Genomic DNA, 20,464 nt, shown 5'->3' on the forward strand with positions numbered 1-20,464 from the left:
TCAGCAAACATATTGGGCTTCATCCTTTCAAAACACATGGACTCTGAATTTCATAAGTGTTCTCCAATTCAAATGCAAATAATAAATCCAACTTGCTTTATTTAGAGGTGTCTTTTATTGCACATTCCAGTGTAGCACACACACAAATGACAACCAGTTAGTCATTACTGTTTTCAAAGCATTAAAATTCAAGCAACACAGTGGAAAGATAGATTTCAAAACATGGTACCAATATGACTGTGCATACTGTACTTCACTGTAAAGACTGCAATTTGTACTGTGCCAAGGCAAAACTAAAGTAAGCTTTGGATTTTAATTCATATTTAACTCAACCTCAAGCATTGAAATACTCAGTGAAATACTGTTTTCCTTAAATGTAATGTTTATTTGTACGCTGTTTGTACTACAGCTACACTTTCTTATTCAGTAAGCGGCAAATTAAACCAAAAGAAGTAACAAACATTTGGATGTATTAGCATAAAATTCTTGAGATTTTAGACCCTGTATACTATAGACCCGAGTCAGATCCAAATATAAATAATGTTTTAATATAACACAAACACCTACAACCAGTACCATGTAAAAACAACTGTAATATCTAAAACTGAATTTCAGCATTTAAAAAACCTTCCCTTGTACCCCTATATTTTGACAATTCACCCACCCTCATATCTAACACAAATAAACTGCATAAAACATGTTGTAAAGCTGCATCTTCTAAGCAAATCGTTAAGTTGAAGTTGGTCTGCACCTGTAAAAATCTACAGTATTTTATATGTAATTATATTGATATTTAAGTGACCTAGGGCGGGATTAAATCAAAACTTTGAACCACCCACTAATAGCAAACTACAAACCTGTACATTATAGTGGTTACATTTATGATTAGAAGAAAGCAACTCAGTACAGTTCTCTAGTTTCCTATTAGCGTGTGGGTTTTGATTTAATCCCAGCCCTAGTTAGATAAATAGGCCTTTTCTTATTTTACCCATTTTGCAACTCATGTTATAAATATCTCTAAAGCTATTGATCAATAAAATATAATATACAATTAACTTACTCGATACCTTCAATGTACCATTATATCTCTTGGGACAGCACTTATTCTACAATGTTCTACTGGACGTTTTAAGACTGGATTTTTTCTTCTATGCAAATTGAGGACATTTGCCTTTGGAATATTGATTCAAATACATGTATAGTGCTTTGGACAGTCAGACAAGTATTCTCTTTGCAAACTGAAATTTGCATCATTAAAAAAATTATTAGGCAGTATAAGGTATAAAAAATTATTATTAACATGTTTTCCAAGCAACCTATAAAACCCATTATAGTTTGGCTCACTGCAATGAAATAATGAGTGCAGATGAATAGCAATTACTCTGTTATTTAAAAAATGCCAAGGAAACTGGATTGGGGTGTAATTGCTTTTGTAACCAAATCTAATTACTGCATTGTTTTTTAAATCAGCAATATCAGGATGTCAATTCACTGACAAGCATTTCACAGCATGTAGATTGCATAATATGTCCTTACAATACAGTTCAAAGTACCGCATTCAAACCATTCGTCATTCTTTTTAAACAATGTTATGCAGTGATTTATTAAGTTTCATAAATAAGTATAGTTTAATAAACCGTATTTATTAAACTATAGGAATCACAGAATAAAACCAGTTCAACTATAAGATACATATACATATACACAGAAATAATAACGGATCTTGGCCTGATTATTTTCCGACCTGTTGCAATATAATGGTAAACGTTGCCATATAATTGCATACATTAATGCAAGTCCAATATATATATTTGTCTGACATTCATACCTGTCCAATCTTATACACTCCTTTTCCAATACAAATTTCTTTCTTACATTTTTTTTTATCAGATTTCAAAAATGTTAAAGCGCAAAATGATTATAATGAAGAGCACCCAATGAGTTCTATTAAAAACAAAACATTTCAGTTCCTTTTTTGTCGTTGCTTGTAGGTCATTGTAAGGATCTTTGCAATAGTCTGGTTACAGTTTGTTTGATTTGTGAAGGAAAAAGTGCCAAAGTAGCGAGATTAAACCATGTAGGAGGTGAAACCAGCTGCCAAATGATGTTTTTCACTCCATTCACGTTACACTCACAGTGAAACTGAAAATGTTCAGATTTTCAATAAATGCCTGAGCACTGAATATCATAAATTGTGGGACAATGCACTTTAGGGAAACAAAGGCAGGTAACCTGATTATATATATGAACAAGAAAAATGGGAACCATAAACAATATCTTCACTCCAAAGTCCAGTAGCATAATGGCATTTTTGATTAGTGTGCTCAGATTATTATACAAAGCACTCTCTTCAATTACAGAAGGCATATCCTTGAAGAAAAAAGCACATTCACTGAACAGTATGATCTATGCAAGATAATATATATTCTGGGTGGAAAAAAGGCAAAGTATTGTTTTAATAGTAATGGGGGAAAAAAGTCAGCTTTATCTTTAAAACAACATCAATGGTTTGTTGTTTTAAAGATAAAGCTCAGTGGCTGTGATCCAATGTTTTGATAACCTGAGGACCCAAACATTACTTTATAAAATGGAAATAGGATCAGGGTGGGAGGGTTTTAGTATTAAGTTGTGTTTTTTTCCAGATCCAGTTTCTAAACATGCTATCCACCTTTCTGCCCAGGCAGGTCTAATGTGTGAGGTGGAGGTATACAGCTTTTGTTTTGTTTTTTAGTTTTTTTGATGGACAGCAAACTGTGCATTGCTAGAGTGTGAAGCACTGGCTCCTGCCTAGCCTGCCTATGGGAGAGGGAACAGTTTGTTAGCTCTTCTCCTCATCTTCCTCGCTGTCCTCCAGTAGTCGGGACTGACTTGACAGTCGCTGGGCCACCGCGGTCACCATGGCAGCTCCCTTCCCGCTACCATCCTCTGATAACAGGAAGCTGATTTCACACTTGGGAGCCAAAGACCGCACTGCTTCCTGCAGATGCTGGCTGAACCTGGAGAAAAGCATTAGCACTGCTTAAAACAGCATTTCCCAACCACTCTGGCACTTGGAAATAACAGGTGTGTCACAGAATATAGTCACACATGGGAAGAGTTACATACATACATACATACATACATACATACATACATACATAACAATAAACATCTCATTTATTTAAAAAATACGTTCCTGACTGAATGAAATGACTCAAGTCGACCTCAAGTTTCTCACAGCAAGTAAGTTTCATTTTGAACTTTATGACCGAGAGGGAGAGTAGGCTGGGGTTGGTGTGCTGCACACTACTTTATCTAGAAACAGTTGGGAAACACTTAACATAACAGTCCATCAAAACCTGTTTAAACATTGAGACTTAGCACAGGGATAATAGTCAACAGTTGTGACTGCAGTACACAGGGGTTAAATTGGAATTGTGGAGCGAGGGGGGAGTCCTATTTGCGGTGGGGTGGTGCGAGGCGGAATTTGGTACACCGGTGATAAATTACCATATAAAAGCAGTACATAGTTGTTTATGATTTAGACAAGGTGAATGAAAAAAAAATGTGGGGAGATTCAGGACATTAAAACCTAAATGCAGCATTTCGGTACACTTTGAGACTAACATTAAGAACAAAATGACTATTATATTAATGTTTTGCCATTGGTTTTCTTTTCTTGTTTAGAGACAGAAAGCCAAATGACACCTTTGTGGGGCAAAATGCATATCAACCATGCAGTTTTGCACATTTACCACTCAGATGCTGCATTATATGTACATTTTACTTGCATACTGCTTTTAACTGAAGTTGTTCTGAACCAATGGCTACCAAAAACATTGTGGTTCATAGCAAAAGCATGTTGTTTATATAAGCTACAATGTAAAAGTCTGTTTCTCTCTCTGCACTCTGAATACTCTCTCTGCAGCAGCACATAATCCGACACCTGCCTTATCAGTTAAGAGTTCTAGGGCTCACAGAGGGTAATCACACTAGCTATAGACTATAAAGAGATCTTTCTTTTGTGCCCATCAATTTGGTATAAAGTGATGATATTGTCATGCCACACTGTGACTGTTCCTCAATTCACCACCAGAGGCCCCCTACACATCAGTTTTTTCATTACCTAATTCAAAGCATTATTGACTTAATGGTACCAGTTCAACCCCTGTTCCCAGTTCTGAGAGTGTTAGTGATTTTATGAGAGTTGGAAAACCTGCAGGACTGCAGCCCTCCAACACCAGGTTTGTGGACCTCTGATATTATCAAGTGTCTTTCTGTTTAAAGGCAATATTAAAAACCTGTCCTGTCTCAAAGTGTCTGAGTGACCATAGATCATTAGAGTTCACTAGCAGGGGTGAAGGGCCACACTAGGCAAGTGATTTCAGCTTCCTTACTTGGGATGCTTCTTGTAGACAGTGCCGTCCACCCCCACGGTGGTACGCAGATGGTCCAGTCCACGGTTGGTACGGATACGGTTTGCGATGGTTGCCAGGGCAGCACCGCAAAGCTGGGCAGAGCGTGTGGACACAGCACTGCATACATGGCGCACAATCCCACAATCCTCTTCACTGACTGGCAGCCCCAGCTCTGTCAGTATCTCCTTAGCTCTGGTCAGGCCATTTGTATCCCTGACAGACACAGCACAGTTAAAGGGGTAACTTGTCTTGTGGAAAAAAACAAGGCCAGAATGACAATTTTTCCTATCCATTCTTCAGTAATTGCACATTCTGCCCCAAGGTTTCCAAATGTACTACATGCGTGGCCTATAGCCTACGTATTTCCGCTTAAATCTCAGCCAGCTCATTTACATCCGGTTTCAGTCTCTACACATCTGCGATAGATATTGTGGCTAGCAAAATTGTTTACTAACACTGTTAGGTTTAAGACAAACTTAACATTTCAATAGATAACATATTTACATGAATATTCTTTCAAATAACCATAATAGTGAGTCATCATGAGTTCCAGAAAATTAAATGATCTACGACATGAGAGTAGCAGTGCAGCTGAACACGGCCGTGTCCCGTTGTGTGAAGCTTCCTAAGTTCAACTTTCTGTGCCGTGGAAGATATTCGCAAAAAGGCATAATTGTGTAGTAAAATTAGAATATGTGACATAATCCAGGGTAGTTTGCGAGAATATTTGTAATGATACATTGATGGTCACATATTATTTGCACATTTAAGGAGTGGTACAGTTTGTAATTTCTGATTGCAGCCTCATTATGTTTGGTCTTGTTATTGGAATATGAGTCCAGCCTATACATCCCATGACCTTTAGCATTCCAGACGTGTTGTAAAACTCATGTTGGGTCTTTACTTGATCTCTATCTGAAATTGGAAAGCGAATGTTCATGTTCATGTTGAACTGCTTCAATTGTATATTTAATGTTATGTAAGTCTACATCTGAAGATCAACAGCATTCAGAACCTCAATAGGAAATAAATACCCCATTCACTTTATACTGCTTTGTCCATTGTTATCACCAACAAACTTACAAGTTTTCAAAACATTTGAAAACACTATATTTTCAGAAGAACAAAATGGTTAGATTCAGGAAGGCTTAAATTTGTTGCTTTATTAAATGCTTTACAGGCTTTTGCATCATAACCTTAGGAAATTCAATATGTTTGAAATAACCACCAGAACTCACATATATAGTAAAGTACGGAAGTGTTTTTAATTTTATAATGAATAATGACCAGAGAATGTCATTGTAACACTGACTCTCACTATATTAAATCTCACTACACTGTTTTCTATATAGTTCTTGATGGACAGCATTCACCATTATCCCGGATGCAGAAAATCATTTTCACCTGAACTTATACTGATAGCAGTCGCTTCTGGCGCTACACCAAAGCTTTTGTGCTGGCTGAGATTAAATGCAGAAGTGGCCATGCATGGAGCCTGTTAAATTATGATAATAATAATAATAATAATAATAATAATAATAATAATAATAATAATTGTACAGATGCCTTTATCCAAATTCAAACTACCTTTTTGTGTACATTTTTATTGGAGTCACAGTAAGAAAAGCACACAGTCAGTGATATGAAATATGTGCCATCAAAAATATATCTGTAGGAATGCCTGAAAATGTGATTGTGTTTCTCTATGCATGTGTCCCAAAAGTGTATAAAAAGTGGCGTCTTTGTACTTACTCCTCAATTTCAGAGATGTGTCGGGTTTCAAATTTACCCAGCGAAAGTAGGGCCTCTGATGTCTCCCCATCAAATAGCAGCTTCTCCTTGGCCAGTTTGACCAGGACCAAACGGGCAACCTCCCCCAGGTACATACCACTGATCATTTTCTCAAACCTGGGGGAGACAAAAACTAGAGTCCCTTGCAACAGGCCTGAAATGTAAGGTCACTATCCATATGGAAAAATAAACTATAAAAGTATATTGTATTTTTTAATTTGAACATACATATATCTTAAATATATGAATGCATGTTTAAATATATTTTAGGCACAAGCACTATGTATAAAATATATGCCGTTGTTTGCTGAAATATATTCAGTTATATATTAATACATTCTAAAATGTATTTCACAGCTTTAGCAAAATGTATTTAAATATCTCTTTCTGGATATTTTGTAAACATTGCAATAGATTTTAAAAAATTTCAGAATATATTTCTTCACATCTCTTTGTGAGAAGGTTAGCACTCTTCCCAATTATACAGAAGTGTGAAAAGTATTTTGAGTTAGAAATTAATTTATTATATAATGCACTTTCTCTCATTTAATTTTAACCTTTGCACACAAAACCAATATTAATACTACAGGAATTACTTATTCATTTTGAAAGTGAAAAAAACCTAAAAAAAACCCTACTGAAATCCACTATTCTGTGGGGAGTAGAAAGTTATGAATGCATTTTGGGTTTTATGACTGTCTGCTTGACAAAAGCCATTATTTGTTGAAAAGGACTTTGCAGAGCACTAGAATGCTTAAACAAGCACTCTTGCCTTTAATAGCCACACCTAGCAAAAAAATTTAGCAGGCACCAAAAACAAGCTTAACCTTGTGTGTCACACAGGAAATGATATAGATGCTCACACATAAAGCTAATAAAATCAGGAGCAATGAAGTGCTGTCTTTGGAAAATACCCACTGTGGCTTTGACCAAATAAAACAATTGGCCTACCTGCAAATCGCAAATTACAAACTTCTACCCAATTGAATTTATTCAAAGAATAAATCCACATTCTACTTCTTAAAAATAAAAGATGACAGGGTACGAATTTATAATTTGTGATTCACATTTACATCAGGCTTTTGCTTATTTTAATATGGCTGGGGTCTGTAGTTCTTTAAAATAGGCAGAGCCACTGGACTTTCACTATAAAACACACAAAATGGCAATCAAAACACTGAAAACAATTTTAATTCCTATTTACATTTAATAATGCTTTAAATAACGTTTAAATGCTATACGCAGGAGGAAGTGAGAGGAAGTGATACCCACACATGTTGGCCTGGATTGAGAGAGCTGCGATCCACTTCCATGTCAAACTCGGTCTGAATGTCTCTCAGAGAGCCATCGTCTCCGAAGCCACCCCACTCAGTATTGATGCACATGCGCCCGTCCTCCCCCTCCACTCTTTTCACGTTCTTCATTTCCTCCATGTAGCAAGCATTTGTCCCAGTCCCTAAAGCAGCAGCAGAGATACCTCACCAGTCAGCTGACTTGATTTGCAAAAATAAATCACAGTACAAAAAGTATGTTGGGAACCTTTTTGATTCTCAGAAGGTTGTTCCAGCTTAATCTGCATCTACACGATTCCAGCATGTCATTAGATCCATCCTGCTTTTAATTTCGTAACGAGGACATCATTTTAACTATTACTTTAGGATGTCTAGTTACAGCTCTCTACATATGCAGGGCAAGGAGAAAAGTCACTGGGAATAAAGTAATTCCTTACCAATTATCAGGCCAATCTCACAGCTCTGGTCCCTGTAGCCACAACTCATCATGGTCCCCACTGTGTCATTGACCATGGCCACTGACTGAATGTCATAATCCTGTTCAGAGAGGATAGGACAGGGAATCAGGAGGGGCTCAGCCCAACACATGTCAGGTCAAATGCACCATCTAAGAGACATTCGTATACTCTGTGTAATAAGATGCTGATCCTTGTTCGGCTGCCATTTGAATTGGGAGCTTCTGGTGTGTGCCGCAAGTGGGATCCAACATGAAGTAAGATGCTAAGGTAACCATGTTTCTACAGCCTGACAAGAGAGACGACTTTTTTGGGGACTGATGCTTGAATCGCACCTCCAACACACACCAGCATTACAGTTCCCATTACAACTGCATGCGTGTGTTTTCAAAACCATCGCATTTGTTTTTTGTATATTATAATTTATTAAAATCATCATTGGACGTGACCTTGTGACCTATAGTGAAGATGCAACAGTGGCTTATGTTAGAATAGCCTTGCTCAAATTTCCTTCAACTTCAATAGTGATATTAATAATAATTTAGATGATAATTTAATATAGCATACACTGTAACCAGTTGCTGTAAATCTGACTGTATATTTTTGTATCCTATCAGGTAAAATACTGTGTGGAGTTTTTGCGGTATGTTACTGTGAATTGCTGTTAGTGGAAAAATATTGTGATTAAATAATTACTGGACTTGGTAATTTTAGCAAGATTAGAGTTTGTTTAGAAAAGTCAAGTTTGAAAACACAAGACAGATCTATTGTTGAATGTTTGGTGGACAGTGAGAATTGATCAGACTTGTGTACTGCTTGCTAAATTACAAAAATACACATTGGTATGTCGCCTAGTGCCACAGGATGGTATAGCAGCTCAGTGGGTATAACACATTTTTTTCAATGTGCAATATTGTAAGTTTGAATTCTGGCCATTTAACAAACTTAAATAAAACGCTGGCCACTGCATTGGAATAATTACAGTAAATACATTACAAACCCACAGTATGGCATTTTACAAAAACTCTGCTACCAGCATGTCACTGTATATTTTACAGAATATTTTTACTGTGTATATTTCTGTAAAGGGTTGTATATTAACAACAGTTGTATTTGGCTTTCATACATCATTTACATTTTTAAATTGCCCTCTGGAATGCAAATATCACATTGTTTGTGAAAATTGACATCCATCCATATTCAATAACAGCTTCATCTACTACAGAGTCATGGTGCTTTTGGAAAACAATCAAACCATATTCAGTCATTTGAAGATCCTGACAAGTAAGCTATGCAGAGGCGGAATTAAAATTAAAATCTAAATCCATTTACAGTCAGAATGTTTTTATGTATTTTGTTTATAATTAAGTATGAATAGGATGTTCCATATGTCCAGAATGATGATCACACATAGATCTTTACTGGAAGAATTCTTTGAAGCAGTCAGTCTGCAAGGATGTTTTTGCCCCTGCAGTGGTATTTAATATTTAAACAACTCTCTGCCTAACGGTGTTTTTCCCAAATTCTGTTTCAGCACATATGGAAAACTAATATATGTATAAGGTATTTTTATATAATGTATTCTAAATATGAAATCATATAACATAGTTTTTCCACCTGGGAGAACTGCTTGTGCTGGTAAGATTTTCTCAAAAACTTATGATCTATATCAGATTAGATTCGATTTTTCACTTTGACATTATGGACATTTTCTGTGTTGATCAGCAGCAAAAACTCCTGATTAAATCCATTCTGATTTAATGTTGTAACATAATGAAATGTGCCAAGAGGGGTGAATATGTTTGAGAGCCACTGTACATCCAGCTATGAACTTGTAATATTCATGTGCTAATAAATTGTCTATGAACATTACTGAATCCATAGTAAGCAACATCTATAATTAATAGGCTGATTATGTACTATTGAAGCCACAAAAAACATGTTTTCCCCACAGCCACTAGGGGGCACTACTGGGTGACTATTAAAAAAAGGCTCAATGTATATCTGTGCCAATTTTCATCATTTTAAGCCATGTTATTACATTTCAAGCATCACCACCTCACTCTTGCAGTGCAGCATTGAGAAAACAAGGACCCTTTGCATTCAAAGTTGTGATTTGCATAAGCAGCATTCAAGCTTTTGCTGTCGGTTAATGTTTCTGCATCAGTTATATACTTGGCAGAGCCAGGATGCAACCTAAACACAACCTTGTAATGGGGAGTGTGTTAACTGGGAAGTAAGTAAAATCAGATTATAGAACACTCACTCACCCCTCTCCTGTGGATGGCATCTCGGAGTAGTTTTGCCACATCCTGCCCCTCCACCCCTGAGCACTTGAAGCCTTTGGTCCAGCAAATCAGTATACTCTACAACAGCATAGAGGCCAATGAGAAGTCTGCCACAGCTAGCCTAATACACTAGCCCATTACATTATCTTGGCATTTGATTTAAAAGACATTACAGAATTATTTGGAAAAGGAAGACATTGGGCACAAAGTGATTTTTAAAGCCTGCTTTATATCTAACCAAATTACTTTGTTAATATGTTTAGAAGTGCACACTGTGGATACATGATACATTTTCTATAAACTTTTTGAAAGGAGTTTATTAAGTGAACTGAATGAGGTTTTTAGAAACTGATTTGCAGCCAGCTTCTGATTTGTCCCTTTCTAAAAAATGTGGAACCATTGCCAATCTTACTATCTCTATTATCATTCTTATCATTTTATTAAATGAAGATGGGGCTGACGTAAGTCAGCAGATCGGTGTTACGGTGCTGCAACTTGGCAGAGTAGCTGGAAATTATAAATCATTGCAAATTGCGCTCCACAAAGTAATGTTTTGCACAGCAGAGGTGATGAGGAATATTAAAATATACAAAGAACGTGATACATATCCCATGGTTATATAATATCTTATATAATCTTTCAGCGGAATTATGCAACACAATAATCTTCTTAAAACATGTTTTCATATGGAGCTGAACATCTGTAACTCAATTTCCAATAAATAAAAAATAATAAAAATTGAAAAAGTCCCTGCACTGCTGTTTAAATGCTGATGCTCACTCCTGGCAGGCAAGCAGAAATAAACATAAATATCCACCAAGTTTATCTATATAAAGCCTTCAAATATAGCAATTTGTTTCTAGGTGACCATAAAATCCATAACACTTACTCCTAAGTTAGGCCTCTAGAGGGCGAGATCAGGTAGAGAGAGAAGACTGACTGACTGACCTTGTCAATTTCCTTCTGTTCACAGGGGAAGGAAAAGGTGAAGCCCAAGGGCAACTTCTGGTCTTTGATTCCCAGAGCCTCTAGGAACTCTGCCAGGCAGGCCGCGATGTGGTCAAATAGCTGTGTGACACAATATAGGGTCAAGGGTCAAGGGTCGAAGGTAGAGGAGCCATATAAAAAGACAAGAGAAACAGTAGTAAAACAGTGGTAAAGTTTTGATTTGGTCAAAAGCTTAGTGTGCTCTTGCAACGGAGTGTACATGGCCCACATTGTTGGTGTGGAGCAGTCATTAACTTCATCTAGTATTGATCATTCTAAATGAAGGTGGTGCTGTAGTTTGGACCACAAGGTAATAAGGCTGTAATAAAAATCTTACCTGTGTGCCAGTTCCTAGCATGATCTCTGGGGCAATGGGGCAGATCTGACTGTCCATCTTCAGGACTTTCTTTACCTCTTCCTCCACACGTACATGGAGAACTCTGAAGTTGGTTCCTCCTAAATCCAGGGCAAGGAAGTCTCCTGACTCTGGGAAAACAGGAGATCATACACACAACATATTCAAATGAACAGGAAGGGCCTCCTAGAAGTTGTCAAAGCTGAAGGAGCTGCATAAAATACTGAATACATCGGAATGTCATTTATTAAGAAATAATGATGTGTTGTTGCTGTCTTTTTCTGTGTTTGTTGTCAGGTGAGTTCCTCTTAATAACAGCAATAAAACAGGCTTCAATCAGAGTGATTCAATGTCATGACAGAGCTACATAAGAAACAAAGTTGCACAAGCACATGGACACGAAAGGAAACAATAGAAATATTCTCAGCCTTAATAAATTAATAAATCACGTAAAGCACAACATTTAACATGACTCAAACATGCTTGTAAACCAATCAATCGTAATTTGATATAGAGCCCTTCGCAAAGAGAATTGTCGCAGAGTGCTTTAGAGTTTCAACATTTAAATGATGTACAATTCAACGCACACATGAAGTACACTATATATACAGCGCAGAGTAGAGGAAAAAAATCCAAACGATAAGCCCTCATAAAACCCAGATACTTTCTGTATCTCTGCAACAGGACTCCATAGCAAAAGAGCGGGTGATGTGTTTGGGTACCTGTGCCATCCGGAGTAGACCTCACGAAGGTGGGCAGCATTTTGACGGGTGCTCTGTGGTGGGTATGCTTGTCCAGGCCCCTCTCCATATCTTTCAGGAGCCTACTGGACACTTCACAGAGCTTTTCTCGGGGCAGTCTGAAGGGCTGCAGCCACTCCTCAACCTGCACCCCAGGGGGGTAACAAAAACAGGCATTGGTCAAAAACCTTTTACCCCCGTGATAACTTAACACCAGTTCTGCTTACTGAGGAAACAAGTGAAGAAATACCACATCCATATTTCATCTTTGATAGCGTTTTTTCATTATTATTTTGGACTTTTGTGTGTTTTCATCTATTAAAAAAGGGATGGTTAATTTTTTATGCACATTGATCAGAGGCTCAGGCCGAGCTTTATAACAGATAATAGGATAAAGTAAACAGCTCCCCCTCGCTTATATTCCATTGTGCATCCTCCATTCCTGACTATTTTATTATTATTATTATTATTATTATTATTATTATTATTATTATTATTATTATTATTATTATTATTATCTGTTGTTGTTATAACTGCATTTGTTAGATGCCTTTATCCAAAGAGACCTAAATGTTGTTCCAAAAACTATCATGCCATGTGCAATACATACCCAGCAATGCAAGGGGTAAAAAAATCCATTAAGCCACATATTACAGTGAACAAGAAGCCATATATAGTAGCTTCCTATGACAGAAGCTTATTCAGAGCTAAAATAATAGTTTTTAAGCCAAAGTTAAACAAATAAACCAATGCAACGTCTGAACACTACACTCAACTAGGAGAAAATGAGACCAACGATAAAAAATAAAAAATACAAAAATAAATATATATACACCGATCAGCCATAACATTATGACCACTGACAGGTGAAGTGAATAACACTGATAATCTTGTTATCATGGCACCTGTCAGTGGGTGGGATATATTAGACAGCAAGTGAACATTTTGTCCTCAAAGTTGATGTGTTAGTAGCAGGAAAAATGGGCAAGCATAAGGATCTGAGCGACTTTGACAAGGGCCAAATTGTGATGGCTAGATGACTGGGTCAGAGCATCTCCAAAACTGCAGCTCTTGTGGGGTGTTCCTGTTCTGCAGTGATCAGTACCTATCAAAAGTGGTCCAAGGAAGGAAAAGCGGTGAACCGGCGACAGGGTCATGGGCAGCCAAGGCTCATTGATGCACATGGGGAGCGAAAGCTGGCCCGTGTGGTCCGATCCAACAGACGAGCTACTGTAGCTCAAATTGCTGAAAAAGTTAATGCTGGTTCTGATAGAAAGGTGTCAGAACACATAGTGCATCGCAGTTTGTTGCGTATGGGGCTGCGTAGCCGCAGACCAGTCAGGGTGCCCATGCTGACCCCTGTCCACTGCCGAAAGCGCCTACAATGGGCACGTGAGCATCAGAACTGGACCACTGAGCAATGGAAGAAGGTGGCCTGGTCTGATGAATCACGAGTTCAAGGTGTTGACTTGGCCCCCAGATCTCAATCCAATCGAGCATCTGTTGGATGTGCTGAACTAACAAGTCCGATCCATGGAGGCCCCACCTCGCAATTTACAGGACTTAAAGGATCTGTTGCTAATGTCTTGGTGCCAGATACGACAGCACACCTTCAGAGGTCTAGTGGAGTCCATGCCTCGATGGGTCAGGGCTGTTTTGGTGACAAAAGGGGGACCTACACAATATTAGGCAGGTGGTCATAATGTTATGGCTGATCGGTGTATATATTTACAGTTTCTTTCGAGGTAAGTGCCCTGGAAAAAAAACAGCACTTCAGGTCACCAAGGTACTAAGCACCCCATATGTTAGAAAACAACATACTGTTTTTCTACCTTGCCTTTCACTTTTAGCCGTGCTTGTTGAATTTAGCTTTCATATAATACCCAGGTGCTTTTATGAACATGCACTTGATCTCACTTTGCAGCCAACAACTTGGGATCTCGATTCCCTTGATAACTCTCCCCTAGTCAGTTCTGTTTAAATTCAGAACTCTCTTCATTGTGGTGGTAGAGGAGTAACACCAACATGAACACATCCTTTCATCACAAGGCCAGAATGATTTGGACTTTCACAAAGGGTCACATTAGTTTTGGCAGTGGCCCCCACTTTTTGCCAACAAATAGAGCTGGGGCACAGTCATGCAGCAGTCCTATCCCAGGGCAAAATCACAGCCTTGTACGGCACAGACATCTGCTGCACAAGCCAGGAGCTCTCACAAGCGAAGTAAGCGATGATACACTTTTGTTAACATGGACCATTCAGTTATGTTGGAGGCTAGTTGCTTCCACAGAACAGAACCTTAGTAATACTTAGCGCACACACTTTTTGACAAATGCAGTCAATTCACAAACAGCTGAACTATTTTTTCAGTTTTCAGACCTATTGTAGTAGAGGTCAACAGAGGATATGAAAATAACTGTTTCATACACTACAATCAGCATTAAGGTTTTGTATGACTAGAAAGCAACAGGTTTTTAACAAAAACAAAAATAACAAAGAACATTGAAATGTATGTTATTTGAAAATCAAGAGGCTTCAGCAACACAACAGTCTCTCTGTACATTTTGGAAAAATTAAATCCAGACTTCTTACTTTTCCCACATGGTGTCGCTCTCTATCTATAGAACAAACATACTGCACTGATTTATGATGATGATGTATGTTTTACAGGGACTTAACACCACATTGCAGCAGGATTCACTGCTTCCTCTTTCACAAATTCTTTGAACCTTAAAATCAGTGCAATGTAGAGTCCAGTACATTACAACTGTTATCCTAGTATCCTGTAGATATTACTCAGAGTGCTCCAGGAAAGCTACAGTTAGGTCCATAAATATTTGGACAATGACAAAATTGTCATCATTTTGGCTCTGTACGCCACCACAATGGATTTGAAAGGAAACAATCAATATGTTTTTTAAGTGTAGACTTTCATCTTGAATTTGAGGGTAGTTAGTGAAGCATGTTATAGCATGGGCATGTATGGCTGCCAAGGGAACTGCTTCCCTTGTATTTATTGATGATGTGACTGCTGACAAAAGCAGCAGGATGAATTCTGAAGTGTTTAGGAATGTATTATCTGCTCAGATTCAGCCAAATGCTTCAAAACTCATTGGACGGCGCTTCATAGTGCAGATGGACAATGACCCGAAGCATACTGCGAAAGTAACCCGAGACTTTTTTAAGGCGAAGAAGTGGAATGTTCTGCAATGGCCAAGTCAAACCACCTGACCTGAATCCAGTTGAACATGCATTTCACTTGCTCAAGGCTAAACTGAAGGCAAAACACCCCAAGAACAAGCAGGAGCTAAAGACAGCTGCACTTTCATCTTTAATTTGAGGGTAGTTACATACGCTTCTAGTTCCTGGATTAATTTGCAAATTAAAAAAGGTTTAGCCTGGTTTGGATAGTGTTGACATTCATCCCATTGTTTACCTGATACAATCCTCCTCATTTTCCAGCAATTAGCAGAACAGACATTCCTTTGTAGCTAATACTAGGAGAGGTAGAAATTATAGATTAACTAGTTGTGGGTTCAAATCCAGGGTTGGTGCGCTCATGTTCCTCTCTTGAGTAAGCTACTTTACTCCAATAAAAACATACCTCTATAAATGGGTAGCCATGTAACTGGTTAAGATAACAGTGTTTAACAATTACATGACTAATTGTAACAAATGTGAATTGGGCTGCAACATTTCTATTAAAAAACTGGAATGAACTGGTAGCGCTTTTCCACCGACATGGTGCCGGAGCTGGTGCCTAATCTTATGCAAAGATGCATTTCAAAATTCCTTCTCCAATTTCTCAACGTGGCTGAAGAACACTGCAAGTGTGGTAATGCCCAATTCATGAATGCAATTATTGGGTGTTTCAATTTAATCCTATATGTGGAATTTGAGATTAAATATGAATGCAGATAGAGAAAATGGGGCACGTTTTGCATTGGAGCCTTTCTAATGAATGAAACCTATCAACTAATAAGATAGTTAAACAAACAAACAAGCAAGCAAAGAACTAAGTAACCAAACTCACAGTGCTAGGGAGGGGCATATGGAGGTGGTAGATTGGAATGGGAGTGGAACCATAGCCCTGTGAATTTATACATAGATGGAAAGACTCCAGCACACATTTTTTCACTTCCAAATTAAAATAATTATTCAACCTACATGTTTTTCTTTTCTTTTTCTTTTTAGACAATACTTTAATTTGCCTGGCCTTTCAAAGCAAGGATGCTGTTATGTTTATTGCTACAGTTTTTATATTTAATATAGTCCTAGCTTGTTAAGACATCTGAAGATAGCAGAATTGATGCACTTCCCCATCCCCACGGTAAGATCTGTAAGACAAGTCTACTAATTCAGGCCATTGCATTTCATACCTTAGTGGGGACGGTAGTCAGGTTCTCCTTGTCTTGACATGCCTTGACAGTCTTACAGATTGGAGCTGTCACTCCATTGCTGTTTGCAGTGCTCATCTGGATGGTGCTGTACTGGCCTGGGAAAGACAAATGGTAAATGATTTCAAGTTACATGAATACTGTACAAATTAAATATTAGTAAGTTTATTTGTCTCATTTTCGGGGGGAAATGTTGTATGGATATGGTAATACGATTTTTCATGTAACTTGCAACCTGAAATAAAAGAACATTGCCTGATATTAAAATTGCAACTTTTAAATTATCTTGCTTAGTATTATCTTATTTGAAAGAAATGGGTAGGTGTAGCACACAAATATGTTCTTAAAGTGAAACCATTTTGCCTAAATGAAGTGAAAAAGCAATTTAAGGTGCTGAATATTTTGCAAAAAAGAAACATTAAGATAACCTGATGCCATTGTACATACATTTTACAGTGTACTGTAGTACTAATACTAGTAGTCTCTGGCTCACACTTACTTCTCCAGTATATTATATCCAACTATTTCACTAGCTGGATATCTTTGACATTACTCTCTAGAACTGCAAGTATTTCCCAATACGGGTGATCCAATTTGAATCGAGAGCATCTGTTACATCACCAGTTTGTGTAATAGTGCCCATAGTGTCTGAGCTCATTATAATCTCTCTTAACATGATAGAGCAGGGGTTCCCAAAGTGCGGCCCTTGAGGATCTTTTGTGCAGCCCCCCAAAGCCATCCTTCAACACCCCCTTTTCTGAACCTTTACTATATTTTTACATTTTCTGAAATTGCATGTTACAAATTACACAGGTAATTTTGGGGGAAATAATAAAACAACAATTAAAGTTAATTAATGCTCCCTTTCAGAAAGTTATAGGAAATAAAAAGATTTTAATCTGTGAATCATTTGCTACTTGTGCCCCCACATCCCATGGAATCTCCGGAAATTGGCCCTCCATCGCCAGACATTGGGTACCCCTGCGATAGAGTGTGCAAGCTCCCGTGGCAGAGGGACTGTCTTTTGGGGTCGCTGATTTATCACTCTGCTGGTGAGACTGTGAGTGTCACACAGGTGCTCAGAGGTGACTGTAATTCAAATCCAACTGGGTCTCTGGTCGCAGAGGCTTACACTTAAACTTATAATAGGATTAATAACAAAAATCTGATGTGGTTAGAAACCACAGACAATCCTATAAGCCTGGTCAGTCTGGAGTTGGACACATATCCAAAATTTCACATGCAGTTAGTTACCCCCAATAAGAATATCATGTGAAAGAAAGGAACAAAGTTGTATTTGTATTTTACCCAAAAGGAAGTGAACTCTGTTCACTAGAAATTAGCTTATGCATATATTAATGATGCTTGCACCTTTTTTGGTAACCCCTACCCCAATGACATTTTAATTGTGTTTATGTATATATAAGGAAAAAACTACATAAAGTGTCTCAGTAAGGTGTTGGGCACCACGAGCCCCAGAACAGCTTCAATGCACTTGGCACAGATTGTACGAGTCTCTGAACTCTACTGGAGGAAGATATTCCCTCATTTGGTGTTTTGATCATGGTCTAACATGTTGGTCCAACATCTCACAATCAGTGTCCAATTGGTGATCACTCAGAATAACTTTGTCATGATTTGCAGTGACCCTTCCCTCTAAGGGGACAAGTGGACCCAAACTATTCGAGGAAAATGCCCTCCACAGTATAACAGGACCCCTCATTGTAGGGGTCAAGCAGTCAGGCCTGTCCTGTTCTCTTGGTGTCGCCACACATGCACTTGCCCACTTGTCCAGAACACGAGCCAGTTGCGTGTCTTTGTGACTGAAGCTCCTGTCATTCGAGCCTCAATAATGACCCCTTATTCAAAGTCACTTAGATCCTTTCCTCTTGCCATCTTGATCCAAAATTGAGGTCACCTGGGACTGCTCATCATTTGTATACATGCCACAGAGCATGATAGGATGTTAACTGTTTAATTGTGTCATACAGTACACCTGTTTGGAGGCATCTGCATTCATTATGTTCCTCCACTCATTTATTCAGGTTTTTCCTTTAATTTGTCACCCATGTATGTATATATTTGTGTGTGTGTGTGATGTTATGGTTATGTTATGTACCACTGCCAAAACAATGACAAAACTCAGATAACATTTAATGCAGATCAGGTTCTAACATTGAAACCCAGATGTATTGCTGTATTAGCCAACATCAAATGAGGGAAGATAAAATGCAGTTGTGACACTGTAACTTCACAAGAAGCTGAAAATTAAACTTCCGTTAAAACACTTTCCTATTTAAGTTATTTTAAGTAACAAAAACATGAGCCGCAATAAATATTATTAACAGTTCATCTCAGATCCTGATAAATCTTCATATTAGTTATTTGAATTAATAGATTATTTGTAATCCAGCTTGCATTTCACAAAGACATTTTGTCAATATTTACATATGCCAGTAATTAATATTATTTATTTCTTAGCAGACGCCCTTATCCAGGGCAACATAAGTGCATTATAAAAGTGCAAGAGTCTAGAATTACAGATCAAAACATAGTATGAATTACAAGTTCAAAATTACATGATATTTAATATGCAATTAATATGAATGCATTTTATATACAATTATATATTCAGTTTTTGTCTGTCTCATTAGTGAGCAGTAAATATACTACTTTAAATATTCTTGGTTGTAGTACAATTTTTTCTTCACTCCAAATGCATTCCAGATGATTTAACTTTATCTTTTCCATTTTTGGTACAGTGAACTTTGAGAGAATTTCCAACAAAAACCCTTTTACCAGGCACTACATGGGTGCAGCAGCTGACAAAAATGTATTTGTACTATACTATGTTGTACTAGAAGACCTATTTTTTGGTAAACGTCTAACATCTACTTCATGGACTTTGACAACAAGAAAAAGAAATACATCACAAATGAGTAGAGAAAAGCATCTGTGTCAGAGCCGACAGTGTAGTAGCTACCTTTCTCCAAACAAGCATAACTAGAGAAAATGCTTTTACCTTCAAGTGAGTTGAAATGTTCGACTTCTGTGTTTATCCAGTGAGTGCTACTGTCTACACTCAAGTTCCTGCTTTTAAAACGATTCTCCCTCCTCTGTAGGACGTAATAGCCAATACTCACTCTGACAAACCCTTTGGAAGGTATTTTCTTTCACAACTGGAACACCCTTAATGAAAGTAAAATATGTTTGGAGAAAAAAAAAATAATAATAATAATAGACCTCTCAAAGTTCTTTGGAACTGGATTTTATTTTCAGGTTAGACGAATTTCTGAGAGCTATTCTGTTTAACCAGTTCCTGAGAAGACAGTGAAATAGCCTCCAGCTCTAGTCTAATGCGTGCCTGTGCTTTGTGTGTCCTCCCCAGACTGTAATAGCAGGTGGCACAATTTGCATGTTGCCGAAAATTGACACTTGCTGGCTTTGCCCTTTACAGACTCTTGACATAAGTGCATTGCTGCATTTGAAGATATTAAGGGAATTTAATATGCAGAAGCAAACTATTCAGCTCAATGCCGTATGGTGTGTATGTCCACATTTTTTCACAAACGTACATATTTTAGAGATTGTAGTTTTGAATGTTTCCTAGTGCAAATCCCTGTGCCAACAGGTAGTCTACACCATAACACTCACATGCTAATGTTACCACCTGGATCTCTTGCAGTGACTGAGGATTCATATTTGTCAGATTTAAAAACTAGACAATGAGGCAAGGTTAAGGCTGCATTAGGTATTCCATTC

At 37.7% G+C, this 20,464-nt stretch overlaps 1 protein-coding gene across 1 annotated transcript; it reads right to left on the reverse strand.

Annotated features, from left to right (window-relative positions):
• Positions 1-96: 96 nt before the first annotated feature.
• Positions 97-20,378, reverse strand: LOC136762855 (hexokinase-2). The gene is made up of 11 exons (XM_066716438.1): positions 19,725-20,378; positions 16,685-16,800; positions 12,288-12,450; positions 11,548-11,696; positions 11,172-11,291; positions 10,206-10,301; positions 7,918-8,017; positions 7,461-7,644; positions 6,150-6,305; positions 4,377-4,610; positions 97-2,996 (listed from the first exon to the last, which is right to left on the reverse strand). Exons 2-11 carry the CDS (start codon positions 16,778-16,780, stop codon positions 2,819-2,821), a joined length of 1,476 nt encoding a protein of 491 aa, XP_066572535.1. The 5' UTR covers positions 16,781-16,800; positions 19,725-20,378; the 3' UTR covers positions 97-2,818.
• Positions 20,379-20,464: the final 86 nt, after the last annotated feature.

This window comes from Amia ocellicauda, chromosome 11 (assembly GCF_036373705.1).
Source record: "Amia ocellicauda isolate fAmiCal2 chromosome 11, fAmiCal2.hap1, whole genome shotgun sequence".
In the NCBI taxonomy this organism is placed as follows: domain Eukaryota; kingdom Metazoa; phylum Chordata; class Actinopteri; order Amiiformes; family Amiidae; genus Amia; species Amia ocellicauda.

Coding starts and splice junctions, on each gene's coding strand:
- LOC136762855 (XM_066716438.1), bottom strand. CDS start 16,780: ATGAGCACTGCAAACAGCAATGGAGTGACAGCTCCAATCTGTAAGACT. Junction 11,697..12,287: donor GTCTACTCCGGATGGCACAG/GTACCCAAACAC, acceptor CTGTTTTCCCAG/AGTCAGGAGACTTCCTTGCC. Junction 4,611..6,149: donor CACATCTCTGAAATTGAGGA/GTAAGTACAAAG, acceptor TGTGTCTGTCAG/GGATACAAATGGCCTGACCA.